At 35.6% G+C, this 20,444-nt stretch overlaps 1 protein-coding gene across 6 annotated transcripts in view; it reads left to right on the forward strand.

Moving 5' to 3' along the window:
• Slc4a4 (solute carrier family 4 member 4) overlaps window positions 1–20,444 on the forward strand; it is a 406,144-nt gene that overhangs the window by 320,611 nt on the left and 65,089 nt on the right. For all 6 annotated transcript variants that reach the window (XM_058574042.1, XM_046428692.2, XM_058574038.1 and 3 more), the window contains exons 14-15: window positions 5,066–5,337; window positions 16,924–16,994. In XM_058574042.1, coding sequence (XP_058430025.1) covers window positions 5,066–5,337; window positions 16,924–16,994 — 343 coding nt within the window. The remainder of the gene's footprint in view (window positions 1–5,065; window positions 5,338–16,923; window positions 16,995–20,444) is intronic.

Consider the following 20,444-nt stretch of genomic DNA (forward strand, 5'->3'; position numbering starts at 1 on the left):
CCTGGTTCTTTTCAAGCCTGCAGTTAGTCATGGCTTCCTGCTATTGCTAGTCCAGAAGCGCCTCTCCATTCTTACACCTCTGCAAATAGCATCTATGTTCAGTTTTCCTCAGACTCCCACTTGAGAATGCTGTTTTCTGTCATGATCCTAACTGATTCATTAAATAAATTAAATGACTTGTTCAAGGCCACATGGCTCCTAAATGAGAGAGTGAATGCTCTATACTTGGTCACAGCTCCTAACCCCAGTACCAGTATTCTTCATTGAAGACAGCTTTCAAAACTCAACTGAATAATAACAGACATTTGAGGCTGATCACATACTAAGTATTCTCATAAGTGTTTTACACGTACAAATTCATTTAATTCTTGTAGCAATCCTGTAAGGTAAGGACTGCATCCTGTTTATAGATGAGAAAGAAGGCACAGAGCAAGTGAGTAAATTACCAAATGTTGCATCACCAGTGCGTGGTAGGGCTGGGATTTGACTTTCTGTTTTCTGACTCCAGAGCCCATGCCTCTTAAGGAATCACTAGACACTACTAATGAACAGGACAATAATATCAGTATTTTCCCTTAGGAAATTCTCATTGTAAGAAGGGGAGCATTGAGTTAAATGAATTATATAAGTGGCCATGTTAGCAAACACATAGATTCAAAATAAAATGGAGTATTCTGGTCTCTTTCTAGTGTACTGGATACCTCTGGAGTGAATACCTTTACTGGCAGGTCTCAATCCTTAGACTGCAGAATTTCAGTGACTTGCTAGCACTCCTTGTTTCCATATTCTAGGTTGTACATTTTTAGGACTCTGAGTAGAGTCACTATCTACATAGTACTTCATGGATTTAAGGACTCAAAACTTTAAAACTGTGTGTGTCACAAAAAAATGTCCACAAGATCAAGGAGAGAATGAGTTTTTTGGAAAACTGGATTGAGAACATCAGGAAGAATCTTCTGAGAATTTAAAGTCCTAAATTTTAAAATTTGTGAGTTTTCTGTAGGACATTATTACAGATCTCTGTAGTAATTCTGAGAACATTGGAAAGAATTTTATTCATGTCAGTTTATAGAAGGAGTCAAACAGTTTTCATATGTTTAAGAAAACATTTCGTGAGACAAGAAAGCCTTTGTAGAAAGATTAAACAAGCATGTACTATAAACAGGAACAAACACGCACAACCTCTGCAGAAAGATTTATTGGATGAAATGTGATCAGAGCCTTAATCTACAGAAAATGTTTGCATCCTGGTTTGCTTTAGATAATTGTAGGATAGAGATGGTTTCCTTTCACTAAGCAAGTTCCTTTCTCACTTTCCCTTCTGTTTCATCATAATTGGTACTGTTGCATAGTTCCAAGTAATTTATTTGAAAACAGTTGTAAAGCAATGAGAAACATTTGAGAAACCATGCTTTAAATCCATCATTGAGTAATATGCTGCAAACATTTCATTCATGTGCTGTGAATGTATTCATTTGCTTGTGTTATAGCAGCAGTGCTAATATTTTGTCTAGATAAAAAGTATTTAGTAAATTGCTATTTCCCAAAATGTGTCTCATCGATTCCTAAGCCCATTAGATGACCCATGGAAAAAGGCTTTTGTGTTCCCAACAGTCTGGAAAGTGCTCTGTATTGCATCCTCCTCCTGGGATCTGAGAGGTCTTTTAGTAAAGAAACTTTTTGTTTTGTCTTACCCAGATTTTCCCCAACATATTTTATTATTTTTGGAGATACGGGTAAATTCTTATTTTATGGGTTCAGTGTAGTCATTACAGATCATCAGTTTATTTAAAAGTTTCTCATCTCTCATTTCTCTTTTCTTCTTGCTGCTCTCAGCACATGATTTTTTAATGAAGTGCCACTGGTTTTAATTATTTCATTTAGGTTGTTCTCATCGAACTACTATTGGAGTATGTTTGGCTCTTAGAGCAACTTGAGTATGTTGTTTAGGTTTACGATTGAAGTTTATCTGTGCCTTTCCCTTAGTACCCAAACTTATGGTGTTCCTAGCCATTAGCTAGTTAATAAATTTGTTTCTCACCTGTACCTGTAAACACCAGTTCTATAATAACCACTAGCATTTTTTTTTTTTTTTTTTTTATTCTTTGTGGTACTGGGGATTGATCTCAGAGAAAACTTACCACTGTATTCTGGTTACCCAGGCTGACCTCAAACTTGAGATCCTATTGCCTCAGCCTTCTGAGTTGCTTGGATTACAGGCATGTGCTACCATGCCTGGCCCTTACTCGCATTCTTACATAAATCAAGATTGCTCTAACTTTCATCTTGGTAGGAAAGCAAGGCCATTGTTTTAAACTCATTTTTATTTTGTTCTAAACTTTTAAGGAAAATGTCTCTTGGATCAGAGGTACTAAAAAGTGTTTCTTAACTCTTATCTGACACTGACTCATTGGATGATAATGTAAATTATCTCAAATTCCTACAACTCAGCTTGTTCTGTAGTATTATTCTGTAGTGTACTTATTTCACAAAGATACACATAGGATTAAACAGTAGGACTATAGCCATAAAAGGAACTGGAAGGGAATGGGAAAACCATCTTCAGAAAGTTTCAGAAAATCTATAGGAGATAATTTTCTACCTCAAGGTCAGTAACAACCTGCTTTGGCAATGTATGCTAATTCATGCAATTTGGTGAAAGGAGGGAAACGAAGATAATGTTGATGCCAAACCTGTCTTGAGCTAAGTATAAGTCATATAGGGGAACCATGGTGTAATTTTTATTTCTTTACTTAAGCAACAAAGATTTACTTCTGGCAGTTGTGGAGGCTGGAAAGTCAAAGACCAAGGTTTTGGCAGGATTTGGGTTCCGGGGCGGGAAGTCTTCTTGGCTTGTAGATGGTCGCCCTTTTCCTGTGTCCTCATAGGGAGGTAAAAGAAAGAGATCTGTAGTGTTTCTTCCCTTTGATTTTTATTTTATTATTTATTTATTTTTTTCATGGTGTAATTTTTAAAAGGAGCAGTCCAAGAATCAGGATACTTAGTTTCTGGCCCACCCCTACCATTAACACCTTAACACTGGGTAAACGACTTAGCTTCCAATTGCTTTGATACCTTCATCTATAAAATGAGGCATATTGACAAATTGGTATCTGTGTTAATAAGGACTTTCCAGAAAAACAGAACCAATAAGATGCATATACAGAAAGATATTTATTATAAGGAATTGGCTCACATGCTTTTCTAGGCTGGCAAGTTCAAAATCTTCAGGACAGGCTGGCAGGATGGAAACCCAGGAAAATCAGTGTTTCTGCTGAGTCTGAAGTGTTTGAGTCTGCTGTAGAACCAGGAAGAGCTGATGTTATAGATAAAGTTCAGAGACAGTCTACTGGAGAATTCTCTCATGCCTCTAGGGAGGCCAATCTTTTTGTGCTAGTAAGTCTTCAGCTGATTGGATGAGGCACACGGGTATTATGGAGCACCATCTGCTTTACTCAAAGCTCATCAATTTAAATGTTGATTTCTCTAAAAACACCCTCACCTAAACACTCAGTATGTTTGACTAAATATATGGGTACAAGTTGACACAAAATGAACCATCACAGTGTCTAAGGAACTGTTAATTCTAGTGTTTGATAGTGTTTAGCTAACACAGGGTCAGTCTTCTCCTACTTTAAAGTAATAGTTCATAGACAAATGTAGTCACTGTCTCAGTCAAGTCTTAAGCTACAGGCTTGCATTCATTCATCTACAAGTCTTAATTGGGTACCTCATATATGCCAGGCACTGCAAGAGATAGAGAATTTAAATTCTATTCTGAGAACAATGGGAAGCCATCAAAAGGTCTTAATCTGAGGTATCTTATTTTCATTTTAAGAGATCATTTTGGATGTGTGGAAAATGATTTTGAGTAGGATAGGCATAGGTATCAGTTCAGAGGCTCTTACAGGTAAAAGACTCACTGGAGGCCCAAACTGGGTCAGTGGTAGAGAAAGCAGAGATGATGCTTTTGGAAATATGCTAAAATACATTGTTAACAATTGTTAGAAACCTGTGGGCTCAAGAGCTTCAATCATGCATAGTTCTTGGTTCCTAGGTATGAAGTGTTCCTATCTGCTTTTATCACAGATAAATTATGAATTAAACATTATTGTAAGGTACTCTTTACATAATTTTAAGGGAATCAGTTTGAAATCATAATATGTCAGCACTTGACCCATCTTTTCATAGTTGGAAATCCTGAGCTAACTCGCTTATAAGAAATGGGGAAGATATCAAAAGAGAGTAGCCTCATTAGATAGAGGTCACCTATTCTGAGTCTGCTATGGGACAAGCATTGGCAAGAAAAAGGTGGTCACAAGATGCTTTGTACCCAATTTCAGCAAAGGACATGAAATTTGTGGGCAACTGTGTGAAAAGTGATGGTATCTGGCTATCACGTGACAAAAAACCTTTCTTGATCGGACAGCAGCTCATGTTTCTGATCCTGTCTCCTCTTATTGGTGGCATTCTGTCCACAGTGAGCATTATGCCACTTTATGCCACATCTCTTTTTAATGTTCTTTTCTCTTCCTAGTCTGACTCTTCCTAGTAAGTTTGGAAAGTTTCTACTTATTCGTAGACACCCTTTTTTTTCCCCATAAAACTTTATCCATCCACTTGTCAGAATTATTTACTCCTTTTTCCAAGACACAATCACTTCGTATTTTATAATGTAATTATTTTTATCAGTTCATCTTCCTGAGTGACTTGGAGTTACAACATGTTTATTAGCCAGTAAAACTGACATTTATCAAATATATATGAGCTTTCAATGCTTTCCTTTTAGATTGTTTGCTATGTGAGCTTCACGAATGGAGGGACCATATTTTTGAATGAGAAAATTAGTGAGTTATTCATATACAGTTTATGAGTATTTTTCCATGTGCTTTCCTGAAACTTTCAGAATCATATATGGTTGCATAATAATATCACTAAACCAAATCCTGAATCTCAAATCTTTCTAGATAAAATCAAGTAAGCTTGTACTGTAGGCATTTGGTAGTTTTGTATTTTGTGTATTTCATTGGAGAGGAGTCTAAATACCTTTCGTTCTTCTTTCCAGGGACCATAATTTTGACTATTTGGAGTTTCGCCTTTGGATCGGCCTGTGGTCAGCCTTCCTGTGTCTCATTTTGGTAGCCACTGATGCCAGCTTCTTGGTGCAGTATTTCACTCGTTTCACAGAAGAGGGCTTCTCCTCTCTGATTAGCTTCATCTTTATCTATGATGCTTTCAAGAAGATGATCAAACTAGCAGATTACTACCCCATCAACTCTGACTTCAAAGTGGGCTACAATACACACTTTTCCTGTGCCTGTGTGCCACCTGACCCAGGTGAGGACCTCTCACTCAGTGCCTGTGTTTGGTGAAAGATGTAAGCTCTGGGCTTGCAGATTTGCGATATGGTTTCATGATCCTGAGGAAAGGGTCTTATTTTATTTTCTAGGATTAAGGATCCTCCTGAGTTTAAGTCTGAGGTTTCTTTATCATGTGATTTGGTCAGTAAGTGAAAAGAGGAGCTCTGGAATGTGAACATATCTGGTTCAGAATACTTTGAAGTTCAGAATACTTTGAAATTAACTCAAATTGCAGTATTTGCAGAAATTAATTTGTACGTTATTTTTAGTTTTCCCAGGATCAAACTCAGGGGCACTTGGCCACTGAGCCACATCCACAGCCTTATTTTGTATTTTATTTAGAGACAGGATCTCACTGAGTTGCTTAGCACCTTGCTTTTGCTGAGGCTGGCTTTGAACTTGCGATCCTACTGCCTCAACCTCCCAAGCCTTTGGGATCATAGCCCAGCTATTCTTAGTTTTAAGTGCTAACTGAGGAGACCTAGGTGTGTGTGTGTGTGTGTGTGTGTGTATATATATATATATATATATATATATATATATATATATATATATATATATATATTAATAGGTATAAAGTCCTAATTTTCTGAACTTTTGTCCATATTTTATAGATTGCTATGGGATCTCTTCTTTTAAGAAATGCATCATAAATTTTATAGAAGAATCAAAGATGATACTAATTCACTTTATCTAATTTGAAGCATGAAATTAGAAAAGAAATTCACATTAGAGCCAGTTAATGATAAAAGTGGAAACTTGCAGTTCATCTCTAGTAGTCAGTGTAAACAAGAAAAAAGAAGGAACAAAAAATAAAAAAGAAAAGAGAACATGTTATGTTCTAGGAGTAGATTTATATTCTAGAGTCAGCAAAGACATAAAAGCAACTTCTGGATGAGGAATGTGATTCTTTACATCTCAACACTTTAGCATCTGTCTTGCCAAACCTAAGTCAGTATCAGAACTTTTTCACAAAAATAGGGTTGAACTCTTGTTTTTGAATTTTTTTCCTGGAATTATTCACCAATGATTTATCTTATACGAGGTTTTTGAAAAAAAGATTCACTTCAAGAAAAGTTGCTTTAAATTTGCTCTGGTAGAATAAAGGTGAGTATTTGTATCATACAGATGACAACTATACTGGTAACTTCAAGTTATGCATTTAGCCATAGGCTGATGTCCCTTAAAATAAAAATTGATATACAAGTCACACTTTTTAAGTAAGGCCCTGTGGCACCAGAAGTCCCACAGTGTTCTGGGGGTGGTGTAAATCTGGGCCATAAATGTGGAGCACATACATGCGATATCCACTTTGAATTATGGATTCTGAGAGAAAACCTTTTCATATTTATAGTAAAAAACACATGGTTGTATTATTATGGATCAGAGTCAAAATGCTTTTGCATGTAAAAGATAAATAAGATGCTACTAAAATTTTTATGGCTTGTGGGAGGTTGTGTCAGATTAATAGTGCTAAGATGTAACCTGATCTGAAATATATCATAATTTAAAAAGTGCTTAGAACTGGATGGCATGGCAGATATTGTCAGAAATCAATTGAATATGCTCCCCAAGGAAACAACTATGTGGAGCTCTTCCTGAAAAAAAAGTGGGGTAACCCCTGTAGCCACTCAGCATGGACTCTCAGGGAGGTCTGCACATTCAAAATGTTGTATTCACAGGCACATTTAGTTATGGAATTTTTGAACTTAGGAAAGTTCAAAAAGGATTCAGTTATTTATTTCTATTTATACACATGTATATACTTATTTATTTTTTTAAAAAGTCTGCAACTTTTTAGGTAGGTCTGAGTAATCATCCACCAAAATTTCCTAAAGGAAAAAATTACCACTCAGCTGTTCTGTGGTTTGAGGTACTCACAAAGGGCTTTGTCAGCACACCTGTCACACACAAAAGATATGCCTAATGTCAGCCCCATGGGTACCTGAGGCTAATGGAAACTTATATATTCATTGTTTCAATTGGATGCTGGCAAAGAAGATAATATGAAACCAACAAAGACATATCAGAGTGTGTTCATTTTGTAAAAAAAAAAAAAAAAAAAAAAAAAAAAAACACAACAAAGATTTTCCATGTAATTTCCCTTTTAGGAAGGATCTTTGTATTGTTGAAAAGGAGATACTGAGGGCTGAACCATTTTACACATGCAAGTACAGGCTTCAAAAGTAGTAGTTTTTCCTTTGACTTGTTTTCCCCAGGTTGTGTAAAACATGTGTCCTAAATAACTATGGAGTCATTTCAGAAGCACTCTGACAATTCTTGCTCTCTCTAGGTGGTACCAGTAAAACAGCATAGCAGTGCTTTGAAGTCAGAAAATCTTTTTGGATGTCCCAGGTTGGCTAATGCCAAATGTGTGTCATTGGGCAAGTTCCTTTCTCCAAGTTAGCGTAGCCTCACCTCCCTCATCTGTAAAATGGGGTTAACAATAGTACATACCTTATAGAATTGTTTCAGAGATAAAAAAGAAGAGAATATAGTTAAAGTGATTATGTTATTTTTTAAAGTAGTTAACTTTTAGTTGCATTATTATTGCTGTTATTATTCGTTAAAATTTAGGGTTAGTTTTTAGGTCTGAATGACAAACCTGTCCTCATCATTTTTCTTTTTAATTATACATTGTTGGGCAGTTGGCCCATTCTGCAACCAGATGGTTGTCTGCACCACTTCTTTCTAGAGTGGTCCAGATGAGTGGCACTCACAAAAGATGTGTACATGAACAGGAGGGATTTAAAAAAAAAAATCTATGGATTTTTCACTATTGATCTATGGATGTTTCACTATTTGTAGTTTTCCAAACTACAAATAGTGAAACCTATTTGTAGTTTGGAAAAATTCATAGTTTTATAACAATCTCATGTTTTACAAAACCACTATAATATTAATGGTTGTGTATTTCCTTCATAACCTCAATACTGTTAGACAATCTAATACTTCCCCATAACCTTCATAGTTTGAGTAGCAAGTTGTATAGATCTATCATATATTCAGTACTTCTCAACAGCAAACTGAAAAATGCCTGTGAGAGAACAATACAGTTGCACATACAGCTCGAGAAAGTATTCTAAAAACAACAAAAGACTGGCCTTTCATCACGACATGCACTCTTAGTAAAAGCATTCAATCAATGAGTCAATAATATTTAAGCTGGCAGATGACTTGTTTTTCAACACTGGGACAGTATGTAACAACGAACCAGCAACTGTGTGGATGTTGTTGTGATCCTGCAAACTCAGACATGATTTTACAGAAATGCAAATAGTGGTCACTAATCACGAAGAAAACTGTCTTTATGCCCACAATGTATTACATCTTTTTTTTTTTTTTTTTTTTTTTGTCTCTGTGAAGGCACGTCTTCCTCTTTTCCTCTTCCTGGTCTTTCTTGTTCTCACTCTTCTAGAAAACCTCATCACTTGTGGGCTTTTCATTTCTTCATACCTTTTCTCCTTTCCTTTTAGTCTCAATTATTGCTTGGTAACCCAAGTCATATATTTAAGTTTTCTGAAGATCTAAGAAGGACAGTTGACTAGGAAGGTTGATATTCATGGGTAGATGCATGATTTTGATGCTACAATTCCCTTTTCTTGGAAATGGGATAGCTGTGAATTAATAGAGGCAGTGAATATTATATTTCCTATCCTGTTCTAGGTGGTTACATAGCAGAAGTATGCAGGAAAGAAGATAGTTCAAAAGCCAACAGGAAAAAGGAAAAATATCCAGTTGAAGGATAGCTTACCATATCCCATTTCATCATTATAAAATTGTTAGTGTGATAAAGTAGACAAAAACATCTGCTTTGCAGTAAAGGAAACTGAGTTTGAATTTTATTGCTGATGCTCTCTTGCAGTGTGATCCTGAGCTAGGCTAATTACTTAATCTTTTTGTTTTACAATATGTTAGTTATATAGTAATTGTGCCTAAAACTCTCAGGGGTTACTGTAAATTTTAAAATGTATATAAAATTGCTGGTCATCTAAAAGACAATAAGTAAAAATTTGTTCTTTGACATATTTCTCATTGTCCTGCAAGATGCCCCAGTTGGTTTAATCTTATAGTTGTTTTTCCACGATTTTTGTAGGGAAAGATATTAATTATGCTTTCATTGTAACTTTATTCCCCACATAATTAACCACCAATGTGCTATTGTAGACAAATGTGGAATACTTGAAGCTGTATTTCAGGGGAAGAGTTAAGGAGTTGAGTGCATACAATTGGAATATTCAGTATTATTCCACTGAATCTCAAAACTACAGAAGTGTTTTAGGCTATACAGTCATGTAGGAAAAGGCTTTTAATACCAGAGAGTCAAAGTGTTTGGTTCTTCTAAGAAACATATGTATAATTCAGTCAAAAAAATAAATGATAGAGTTTTGTAAATAGGAAATAAGACATGGGCATCCTTCCTTCTCATTTTCTCTTCTCTCCTCTGCCTGTTTTTCTTTCTCTTTCGCCTGTCATCAAATATTTACTGAGGGTCTGTTTCATGCTTTCTAAGTTGTGCTACTTGTGATGAAGTAGAATACTTGCATACATATCTACACAGATTGCTTTTTATAAAAGGTATAGTTTGTAAAATACTGTTATTTCCAAACAAAAAGAGATCCAATTTTCACTTGACCTTGACTTTAAAAATAAATTTATATCCCAGTATCCCCGTTTACTTTTCTAATGTATAAAGGTTGTAACTGACTGTACACTCAAGGGCATGTTAATATTTTAGAAAGGCTCAAAGTAAATTTTCTGACCAGATGTTGATTTTTATATCTGGGGGAGAAAGATGCTTTGCTAAAAATGACAAATTCTAAAAGCAAGGAAAAATAGCCTCAAGGGGATAGATACTATATTATTAACAGAGGGAATATATTTTATTGATTCATTGTTGACTGTTCCAAGGAGAACATGCTTAATAATGGATGAGTGATTAAGAGGAAGAAATTCTCTCTCAGGCTCTGAGTGTGTCACTGTCTATAGTCTGAGTAAAAGATGACCTTTTCCTTGTGTGAAACCACGAGACCAAGCCAGTTGACTGCTAGGAGCCATGGCTTCCATTTCTATACATTTTTTATTCACAGCATGAGAAGGCTTCCAAATGCTTTAAAACAGTTGTCACCGAAGTAGAATTCTAATATTATTTCTTTCTCCATAATTTTCCTATTATCCTAATAAGTGCAGTTCACCAATATGTGATATCCATTAAAAAGAACTGCTGGCAGCGGAGCACAGCAGACACTAGTATGGCAATTTGTAAATCAATGGATGTGTAACTGATGTGAATCTGCAATCTGTGTATGGGGTGAAGGTGGGAGTTCATAACCCACTTGAATCAAAGTGTGAAATATGATATGTCAAGAAATTTGTAATGTTTTGAACAACCCACAATAAAAAATTAAAAAAAAAAAAAAAAAAAAAAAAGAACTGCTGGGTTGGGTCCCCTGTGGTCTAATGTTACAGTCAATATGTGTTTCATATTTAGAAAGCCCATTAAAAGACAGTGAGGAAAAGAGATCATCCTAATTTATCTTCCATCAACCATATCATATTATGTGCAGTTTTTCATTTATTGTGTGTTGTTCCCCTTTTCTGAAGTTGGATTAAATTATAGACTAGTGGTAAAGCCAGGAAGTACAAGTACTGAAAACTTCCAGCCTGCACTTGTGAAAATCCTTCACCCGCATAGCTGATGTTTCATCATTCATGGTAATACGGTCTTTTGAGAAAAACCATAGATACTTGAAGTGCTCATCATGTTCATTTCTTCTTACTGTCTAAGACTGTATTTTAGCAGTTTCTGCATAATTCTTGCAGGACTTAGAAAAAGGAAAGCAGTGAATTTGGATTATCACCAGACCTGGAAAATTCTCTAGCTTTGAATTTGTATAAAACAAGTATTTGAAAAAGTTCCCCAGAATAATACATCCTAAGTATATAACTTTAGGTGGGTATAGAGGTGTTTTTATGGCAATAGTGGCTAAATACATCCAGCTTCATACCTTCGTAATAACTCAGCTCTCTAACTTCCAGCATAGCATTCTAGGCAAGCTTGTGAAGAGTGCCTGTGGCTTGAAGATGCAACTCGAACTTGCCTAGCCGCAGAGAAAATCTGAAGCATTAAGCCTGCTAAAAAACATTTAGGCAAATGAAGAGTAAAAACAAGAAAAAGCAAAGAAAACTTTACTATTAATTTTGTAAAACTTACGGCTAAGAAGGTGGCAGGTTATTTCCCCAGCAGCTGCTTCTCAGAGTTTTCTTGATTTACTTCATTATCTCTCCAAAACCATTTTCACCTTTTTTTTTTAAATTGACCTAGAAATTTGAAGCACAAATACATGACTTTATCAAGAGATGCTAGTGTGCTCAAGTTATCTAGAACCCTAAAATAAATTTAACATGATCATGTAGCAAGAAGGTATTCAGTTTCATCCTGCATCTATTTTCCAGTTACTCGATTTCCTTAAGATTCCACTTAAATAGAATGTGATAAAACATCAAGATTTTATTGTTGTGGAGAATAATCTTAAACTTTTTCTTGCTTACATCAGCTGAATCAGTTCTACATTATTATAATCCCAAGAAACTAAGTTGAGGGTACATATTCAAATTGGGCTAATATTTAATAAATATCCTTCAGATACTAGGCATTTCACTAGGGGATTTTAGTAAACTGTTCTTTAGAAAAATATTTATTTTTTAGTTATTGGTGGACACAATATCTTTATTTTATTTTATATGGTGCTGAGGATTGAACCCAGTACCTCACGCATGCTAGGCGAGCACTCTACCTCTGAGCCACAACCCCAGCCCGTAAACTGTGTTTTAATAAGACTATGTGTGTATATTAATCATCACAAAAACCTTGAGAGGTAGCTGACTTTTTTCCATCAGCAAATTCTTTCTCTGGGTCATAGAGCTAGAAGTAATCTTAGCACCTCATATTTAGATCTTACCTGATACTGGACACTGTGCTAACAATTTTGCCTATATTTTTGTATTTAATTTGCGCAGTAACCTCATGGGGTAGGTGTTTTCGAATCTAGTTTCACAAATGAGAGGAGTGAAGTAACTTCCTCAAGACTTGGTGAGGGAGTTTGAGGGGTGCTGTTTTCAGAAAGTGGCAAGCCAAAATCCAAGCCCAGTTTGCCTGATACTCCCTTCTCTACATTGTGATGTTTGGTCCACTGAAGGAGACTGTTCTGTTCTTTGTGCTAGTTGTTCATACTGGACCGCATGGGCTTGAGTGAGATTGTACATATTCCTGACAACATAACTGCTAATGTGTACATCAGAAGAGCTATGGGTAGTTCCTGAAAAAGGATAAAGAGGGTCAACCTTTAGCAGTGCAACTGATATTCCCTATGTGGGAGATGTGCCAACACTGACACGTAGATGTCACCTCCTTTTTCCTCTTTGAGGTCCCACAGCTAAAGCCAGGCTTGATCTCTTTGTTGGAAAGTCACAGACACACTTTAAAATGTTTAGTACTGACAGTATTCATTCCCCCCTTCTTGAGGATCATGGGCATTTGATATGTGGGAAGAAAGAACGGGAAGTAAAAATTCAAGTAACAGAAAACCATGCACCTGTGGAAACTCCCTGAAACCAAGTGGGATGAGACCATCATAGAAGTATGTGGTTCAGTGTAAATTAGCCAAATTCTTAGAACAAAGAGATTCTTTACTTCATAAGCCATGTTACTGAACAAATAGAGACAGAGTATATTTTGGCTTTTCCATTTGACCTTTCCATAATTTTAATCAAGGATATCACAGATTCCATATAAATAGATCATTTTACAGTTGGTTGCCAAATCATTTACACTGCGTGAGTCTGGATCCAAGTGGTGACCAACGGCTCTTATAGACCAAGCTCCCAACTGTAATTAATCGTTTTCTCATCTGTGAGCCTAAAGAAATTTACTTTTAATCTTATTTATGGACTCTACCACACCCTGCCAATATTTATTTACAGAAGTGCTTTTATATATATATATATATATATATTTTGAAGTGTTTCTTTTGAAACAGTTGCTTATTAAATAAGCAAAGTATTGTATACTTTTTCTTGTCCTTTAGATGCAGGTCTTCTGGGATTTTGATAGCCAGTGTACTTTAATAGTTTGTCTTAGAGGAAAATGAAAATATAAAGGAATCTAAATGAGCAGAATTGATGTGCATCCAAAACTTGAGAGCAATTACTGAAAGTCCAGATTGGAATCTTATTTTAGTACACTGCTGGCCTTTATTATCCATTATTCATTTTCTTAACCCTTTTTTAACGTAGAAAAGTGTCTGTCTTATGACAGGAAGCTGATTAAATTGCATTAAGTAATCTAGCTCAGGAAGAACAACTTCTCAAATGCCATCTAAGTAGTGCCTGTGACTTAACATATGCTGTTTCTTCAAAAGCTCAGAGGATCAGACATCTCAGCTCATAACTGAGATGTCTCATCATCTAACATAGGCGAGTACTATCCTACCTTCCTTGAGTTCTCTGGCAACATAAATCATCTTGATTTTTGTGATTAGAAACTGGATAGGAGGAGAATGAATGTTGAATGAAGTCTTGGACCAGTTTTGCTTCTGATTGACTCTGTAATACTAGGAAAGTAATCTTGCTTCAGAGTCCATCTATTATACAAATCAGGTATAAAATTATGCCTATGATTTGTTCTAGGGTGTTTTTATTTTTGTTTTAAATTTTTTATTTGTTTTAATTAGTTATACATGACAGTAGAATGCATTTATGCACTTTGATATACATAAATGGGATATAATTTCTCATTTTTCTGAGTGTACATGTTGCAGAATCATATTGGTCTTGAAGTCACATATATACATAAAGTAATAATGTCTGTTTTATTCTACTATCTTTCCTATCCCCACATCCCCTCCCCTCACCTCCCATCACTTCCTTCTACCTAATCTAAGGTAATGCTATTCTTCCCTAGTGCCCTCTGCCTTATTGTGAATTGGCATCCACATACTAGAGAAAACATTTGGCCTTTGGTTTTGTGGGACTGGTTTATTTCCCTTAGCATGATATTCTCCAGCTCCAACCATTTACTGACAAATGTCATAATTTCACTCTTCTTTAAAGCTGAGTAATATTCCATTGTGTGTGTGTGTGTATATATATATATATATATATATATATATATATATATATCACATTTTCTTTATGCATTCATCTATTGAGGGACAGCTAGGTTGGTTCCATAGTCTAGCTATTGTGAATTGAGCTGCTATAAACATTGATGTGGCTGCATCACTATAGTATGCTGATTTTAAGTCTTTGGGGTATAAACCAAGGAGTGGGATAGTTGGGTCAAATGGTGGTTCCATTCCCAATTTTCTGAGGAATCTCCATACTGCTTTCCATAGAGGTTGCACCAATTTGCAGTCCCACCAGCAAAGTATGAATGTGCCTTTTTTACCACATCCTAGCCAACATTTATTGTTGCCTGTGTTCTTGATGATTGCCATTCTGATAGAAGTGAGATGAAATCTTAGAGTAGTTTTGATTTGCATTTCTCTAATTGCTAGAGATGTTGGACACTTTTTCATATATTTGTTGATGAATTGTATTTCTTCTTCTGAGAAGTGTCTTGTTCAGTTCCTTTCCCCATTTACTGATTGGGCTATTTGTTGTTGTTGTTGTTGTTTTGGGTGTTAAGTTTTTTGAGTTCTTTATATATTCCAGAGATTAATGCTTTATCAGAGGTTCATGTGGTAAAGATTTTCTCTCAGTCTGTAGACTCTCTTCTCAGGTTATTAATTGTTTCCTTTGCTGAGAAGAAGCTTTCTAATTTGAATTCATACCATCTACAATTTATGGATTCTTGATTTTACTTCTTGTGCTTTAGGAGTCTTGTTAAGGAAGTCAGATCCTAGGCCAGTGTGGTCAGATTTGGGTCTATTTTTTCTTCTGTTAGGCTAAATGAACAAATGGAGTAATTTAATAAAACATTAAGCTTTTTAGAACAAAATAGTAAAACAAAACCTACAAAAATTATTAGTACTAATAATTTACTAACATTTTCCTTTTTGGGAATAGATTCTTGTTTCATTTTATTGTTTAGGCCAGATGTCCTTTAGTCCATTTTATTCTCTCTCATTTATAAAGAAACAGAGTAAGAAAATATCTAGTGTGCCTATGACAGGAAACACCCTGACAATCCCTACCTTTAGGCTAATAGTTTCACAGTGCAGAACCTTCAAAGATCAGAGTGGATTCCAAAATTGAGCAAAACTTGGACTTAGATTAAATCTTTTCTCTCCTTTAGTTTGTTTTCCTTACTTTTTTTCTTCTGCCTTTATCTGCTCTCATTTATTTATTTATTTATTTATTGTCATGAAAGACTCATCTTTCTAGTTTCCTTTATTAACAGTAAACAAATATTTTTGACTTTTTTCTTAGTTAAGAACCAGACTGGTTAGATTCTAGGAAAAAGTAGTAAACAAGGTATTCTCTTCTTTTCCTCCATCCTCCATCTCATATTTAAAATGTCATCCATCAAATAAACAGTGATGTGTTTCTCTTTTAAGGTTGGCATCAGGAGGATCTGAAACATGGCAAACTAAAAGTCGGTTAAGGGCTTTGAATGGACGGGGTGAGGACCATGCTAATTTGCATTTCAAATGTTAAATCAACTATGAGGTCCTCAAAGACAAAAAAAATGATAGTTGTAAATAGAGAATAGTCTGTGTTACAATTTATTTTATAGTATATGTCTTCTCACAAGAAGAGAGATTTATGGGACTGGGGTTGTGGCTCAGTGGTAGAGCACTCGCTTAGCATGTGCGAGGCCCTGGGTTCGATCCTCAGTACCACATAAAAATAAATAAAATAAAGGTATTAAAAAGAGAGAGAGAAAGATTTATCTGATAAGCATTTTAATAAAAATATTATGTTTTAATTTTCACACCCATAAAATTTTGAAAAATGAATAAATATTTCTAAAGGGATTGGTTTAAGAAATGAATTAAGTTCTTCAGTGATATCTTAAATAAAGAAATGATGCCACATTTTATAATAGTAATTTTTAAATTAGATTAAATATTGTTTTCCTTTAAATTTACATTATTTAGTTAGTGCTTATTTTCATCATTTGCCATGATATACTTTCTCACATGTGGTCCAAATTTCTAAAAGTTACTTATTCTTATTTAGTTAAGACCCAATTTATTTGAGATTTTACTGTACATGAAGCCAGTGATCAACTTAATCATTAGTAATCATTTCTTTCATTAGTCAAAATATATTGAATGTATTTTAGTAATATGTATTTTTTTGAACTGAAACAAATTTTATTCCATTTTCTTAAATGTTGTTTCTTATCAGATTAGAACACAACAGATGTTTAAATCTTTGATTATTTTATCTAGATAAAAAGTGAATCATTATAATAAAAATTTATTGTGCCCTTTTGTTGCTATTAAAGAATTTTTAATAACTGACTTTATTGAAAAAGAGACATGAATTATGCTTTAAGATTGTTTCTGTTTTATTTTTATGGTAAAAAAATTGTCCAATTGTCCTTTTCTTACAGTTAATATCTCAATATCTAATGATACCATACTGGCCCCAGAGGATTTTCCAACTGTTTCTTCTACTGACATGGTAAGTGACTTAAATTTCAAACCACCTATCTGCTGACCGTATACTGTGTACTTTTTGTAATAATAATATTCATAATATAATGTCATCTCCCATTCTGCAATCCTAACATGAATGAACATTTAATAATCCTCGGTAGTAGAGAGACTGAAAAACAACACTTTTATTTGCTCTAGTTAACCTTTTTCCTCCTGTTGAAAAGAAATTGAAGCCACAGTTTATTTGTAACATGCTTTCGAATCTTCATAAGAATTTAACTTCTATATTCCATTAACTGTGACCTTGAAATATTTTCACAAGGAAAAATGAGCGTTGTGGAAAATAGAGTCTGGTATTCTCTCTGTAGCATGGTTAAGAATTCTGATTGGCCAATGCTGTGTTCTCTTCACTAAGGGAGATTGCAGCAGGACATTTCCCCTGTCACTTAGAAAGCCTCCATCACATGGTATCCTTTCCCATGGCTTGTAACCAAGGATCTTTGAGGGACTGGAACTAAGCTTTAAAAATGAGCTATTTTGCATGGAAGGTCACACACTGGAAGGAGACTTTTATATTGGAGAAAAAGGGGAAAGTGCCATTTCAGGCTTCTAATTGTGCTCCTTTTATGCTGAATATGGAATCTTACCAAAGAATATCAGCCTTTCAGTTTTAAAGACAGAAAGAATAATACCTTGTATTGATAGAGTGCCCATCTCTCAGGAGACCAGAACACTTCTGCATATATTATGGAGTGAGTGCCCACAACATCCCTTTCAGAGATGATGTTTTGTATCCTTCCTGGAAAACTCTTACATGACCCCATTTCTCTCTTATTTTCATATTCTGTGGCTCTCGTCTTGACTTCTTTCCTCACTGTTAGAGTTTTCTCTGACTTTCTTCAAACCTTACCTCTCTATTTTTTCATGTTTGATTTTGTGTGTATATGTGTGTGTGTGTGTGTGTTTATGAGAGAAACAGACAGAGAAAACAGGGTCTGCATAGTGCTTCATGTAGAAGGACTTTGAGTGACATTTTGGTGCCAGACTGCCTGGTTTCAAATGCAGGGCCCATAATTTAACAGGCTGTAGACGCTTCTCAGTGGGCTATCTGTAGCATGGTAATGATAATAGTTCACAGGTAGCATAAAGGTCAAATTAATAGATAGGCTGTGCTTAGCAGGCAGACATGTAGTCATCTCTCTTCCGGTGTTGGGTATGTTATTATTCTCTTTATTATCACCACACCACTAAATCATCCTACCTCCATAACGCAGAAGGTTAGTAGGGAGAAGAAGTTAGAAGCCACTGCTTTTGATAGACTGCTGAGTCCTCTGTTTGCTTGACCATGGCAGCTCTGCTACCCTGAACCTTTCCTAGGACACGCAGTCATCAGGACTTCATTTCTTTCTTTCCATTTTAGTCGTAATTGATGATGAGAAGGTGCAGTAGAAGTGACATGCAGCCCCTGGGCCAGCAAGCCTGCCTCTCACAGGGCCCCCCTGAGAGCATCCTGTCAGAGGAAGGAAGGCCTTTTCCCTTCAGCTTCATTAGCATGAAGACAAGTTTTCTTCTTCCTGGTGGTAGGGGTATGTTTCAGCGGGAAAGAGCAGGAAAGAGCAGGAAAAGGGGACATTTGAGCATGTAGACAGAGGCTAGAACTCTAGAAAAAGAGGCAGGATTTTCAGCTTTTCCATTTATTGTTGAAACCATTGCGTTTTATTTTGTCTCACCTTACCCAGTTTTCCTGTAGATTTCTCACTTGTCATTTCCCTTTAACCTGCAAATGATTTTTTTTTTTTTTAAAGAAAGTCCCTGAAAAACATTGAAACCACACACAGCTGATGGATAGTGTAATTTAAATGAGGAGCATTAAGATCTGCTGGCTTCCAGTTTCTAGCTCTCAGGAAGGGCCCAGGTTTCAAACTCTGATATAAGTCTCTTCTGAGCAAGTGCTTGAAAGGATTAGTTAATATTTGTATTAACATCAAATTTCTTGTTTTTTAAATTAAATTGTGACATCCCGTACAGTACACAGTTCTGAAGCATTCATTGAAGTGAGTTTCAACAGTTGTGTACCTGATCCAACTACCATCCAAACAAGAGAAAGAATATTTCCATCATCCTGAAAGTCCCATGGAATGCTGTGTATCTTGTTTTGTTCCTCAGCTTTATTAGCCTTGGGAGATCTTTCTTTGCCTAATTTCTCTATCCTAAACCTTCAGAGGGAAGATTCCTTAGTCCTTTCAGAAGTCATTGAATGTCTCAGAGAGGTTTTTCTCAGCTCTGCTTCCCTGCCTCCCATCTTTTTATTTATTTATTATTTTAAAAATTTTTTTAATTTATATGACAGTGGAATGCGTTACAATTCTTATTACACATATAGAGCACAGTTTTTCATATCTCTGGTTGTATACACAGTATATTCACACCAACTGTGGTGTGAATACATACCTGGTGTCTACATACCTGTACTCGGGATAATAATGAGCATCACATTCCACCATCATTAATAACCCCATGCCCCCTCCCTTCCCCTCCAACCCCTCTGCCCTATCTAGAGTTCATCTATTCCTCCCATGCTCCCGCTCCCTATCCCACTATGAATCAGCCTCCTTATACCAAAGAAAACATTTGGCATTTGGAATTTTGGGACTGGCTAACTTTACTTAGCATTATCTTCTCTAACTCCATCTATGTACCTGCAAATGCCATGATTTTATTCTCTTTTATTGCTGAGTAATATTTCATTGTGTATATATGCCACATTTTTTTTATCCATTCATCTATGGAAGGACACCTAGGCTGGTTCCACAGTTTAGCTATTGTGAATTGTGCTGCTATAAACATTGATGTGGCTGTGTTCCTTCTTAAGAAAGTGACTTTCTTGCCCTTGGTGGGAGCTACATGTGTCTAAAGGAGATTTCTCTCTGGTCTCCAGTTCAACCACCAATCTTTCATGTCTTGTGGTGCATTTGGCAAAGACAATGAAAAAATTTGGTGAGTGAGTATACATCCTAGGACTCCTTTGAATTCTAATCTGCAGTCATTAAAATTTTGTTAGAGATTTGACTTATTTCTCCTCATTTGGATGTATCTTTCACCTGCTGTATCTTTTACCTGCTGCTCTGAGATGAAGCAGCCTTGAGTCTCTTCTGTTATGAAGGAGTGGTACTATTTTGAAATTTTGTTTATTTAGATTTCTTTGCATCCTCATCTACTTGATCTTAACCTTTTACTTATAGTATCACCCTCAATTATATGTAAAAGGCCCATATTTTTATCAGTCAATACTCAAGGAGAGTAGTATAGGCCCTTTATTTATTTTTTGCTTATTATATTATCCAGTGAAGCATATCATGTCCATGCAGAGATGCTGTTAATCATAGGACTAAGAACTATTACCGTCACATAAATTATGCTTGACAGTCAGACATGGAAGCAAAAGTGGTTTGATTTGATGTACCTTCAGGGTGAT

Source organism: Marmota monax, unplaced genomic scaffold (genome assembly GCF_021218885.2).
Source record: "Marmota monax isolate L192 unplaced genomic scaffold, Marmota_monax_Labrador192_F-V1.1 WCK01_AAM20220418_F8-fsc00132, whole genome shotgun sequence".
In the NCBI taxonomy this organism is placed as follows: domain Eukaryota; kingdom Metazoa; phylum Chordata; class Mammalia; order Rodentia; family Sciuridae; genus Marmota; species Marmota monax.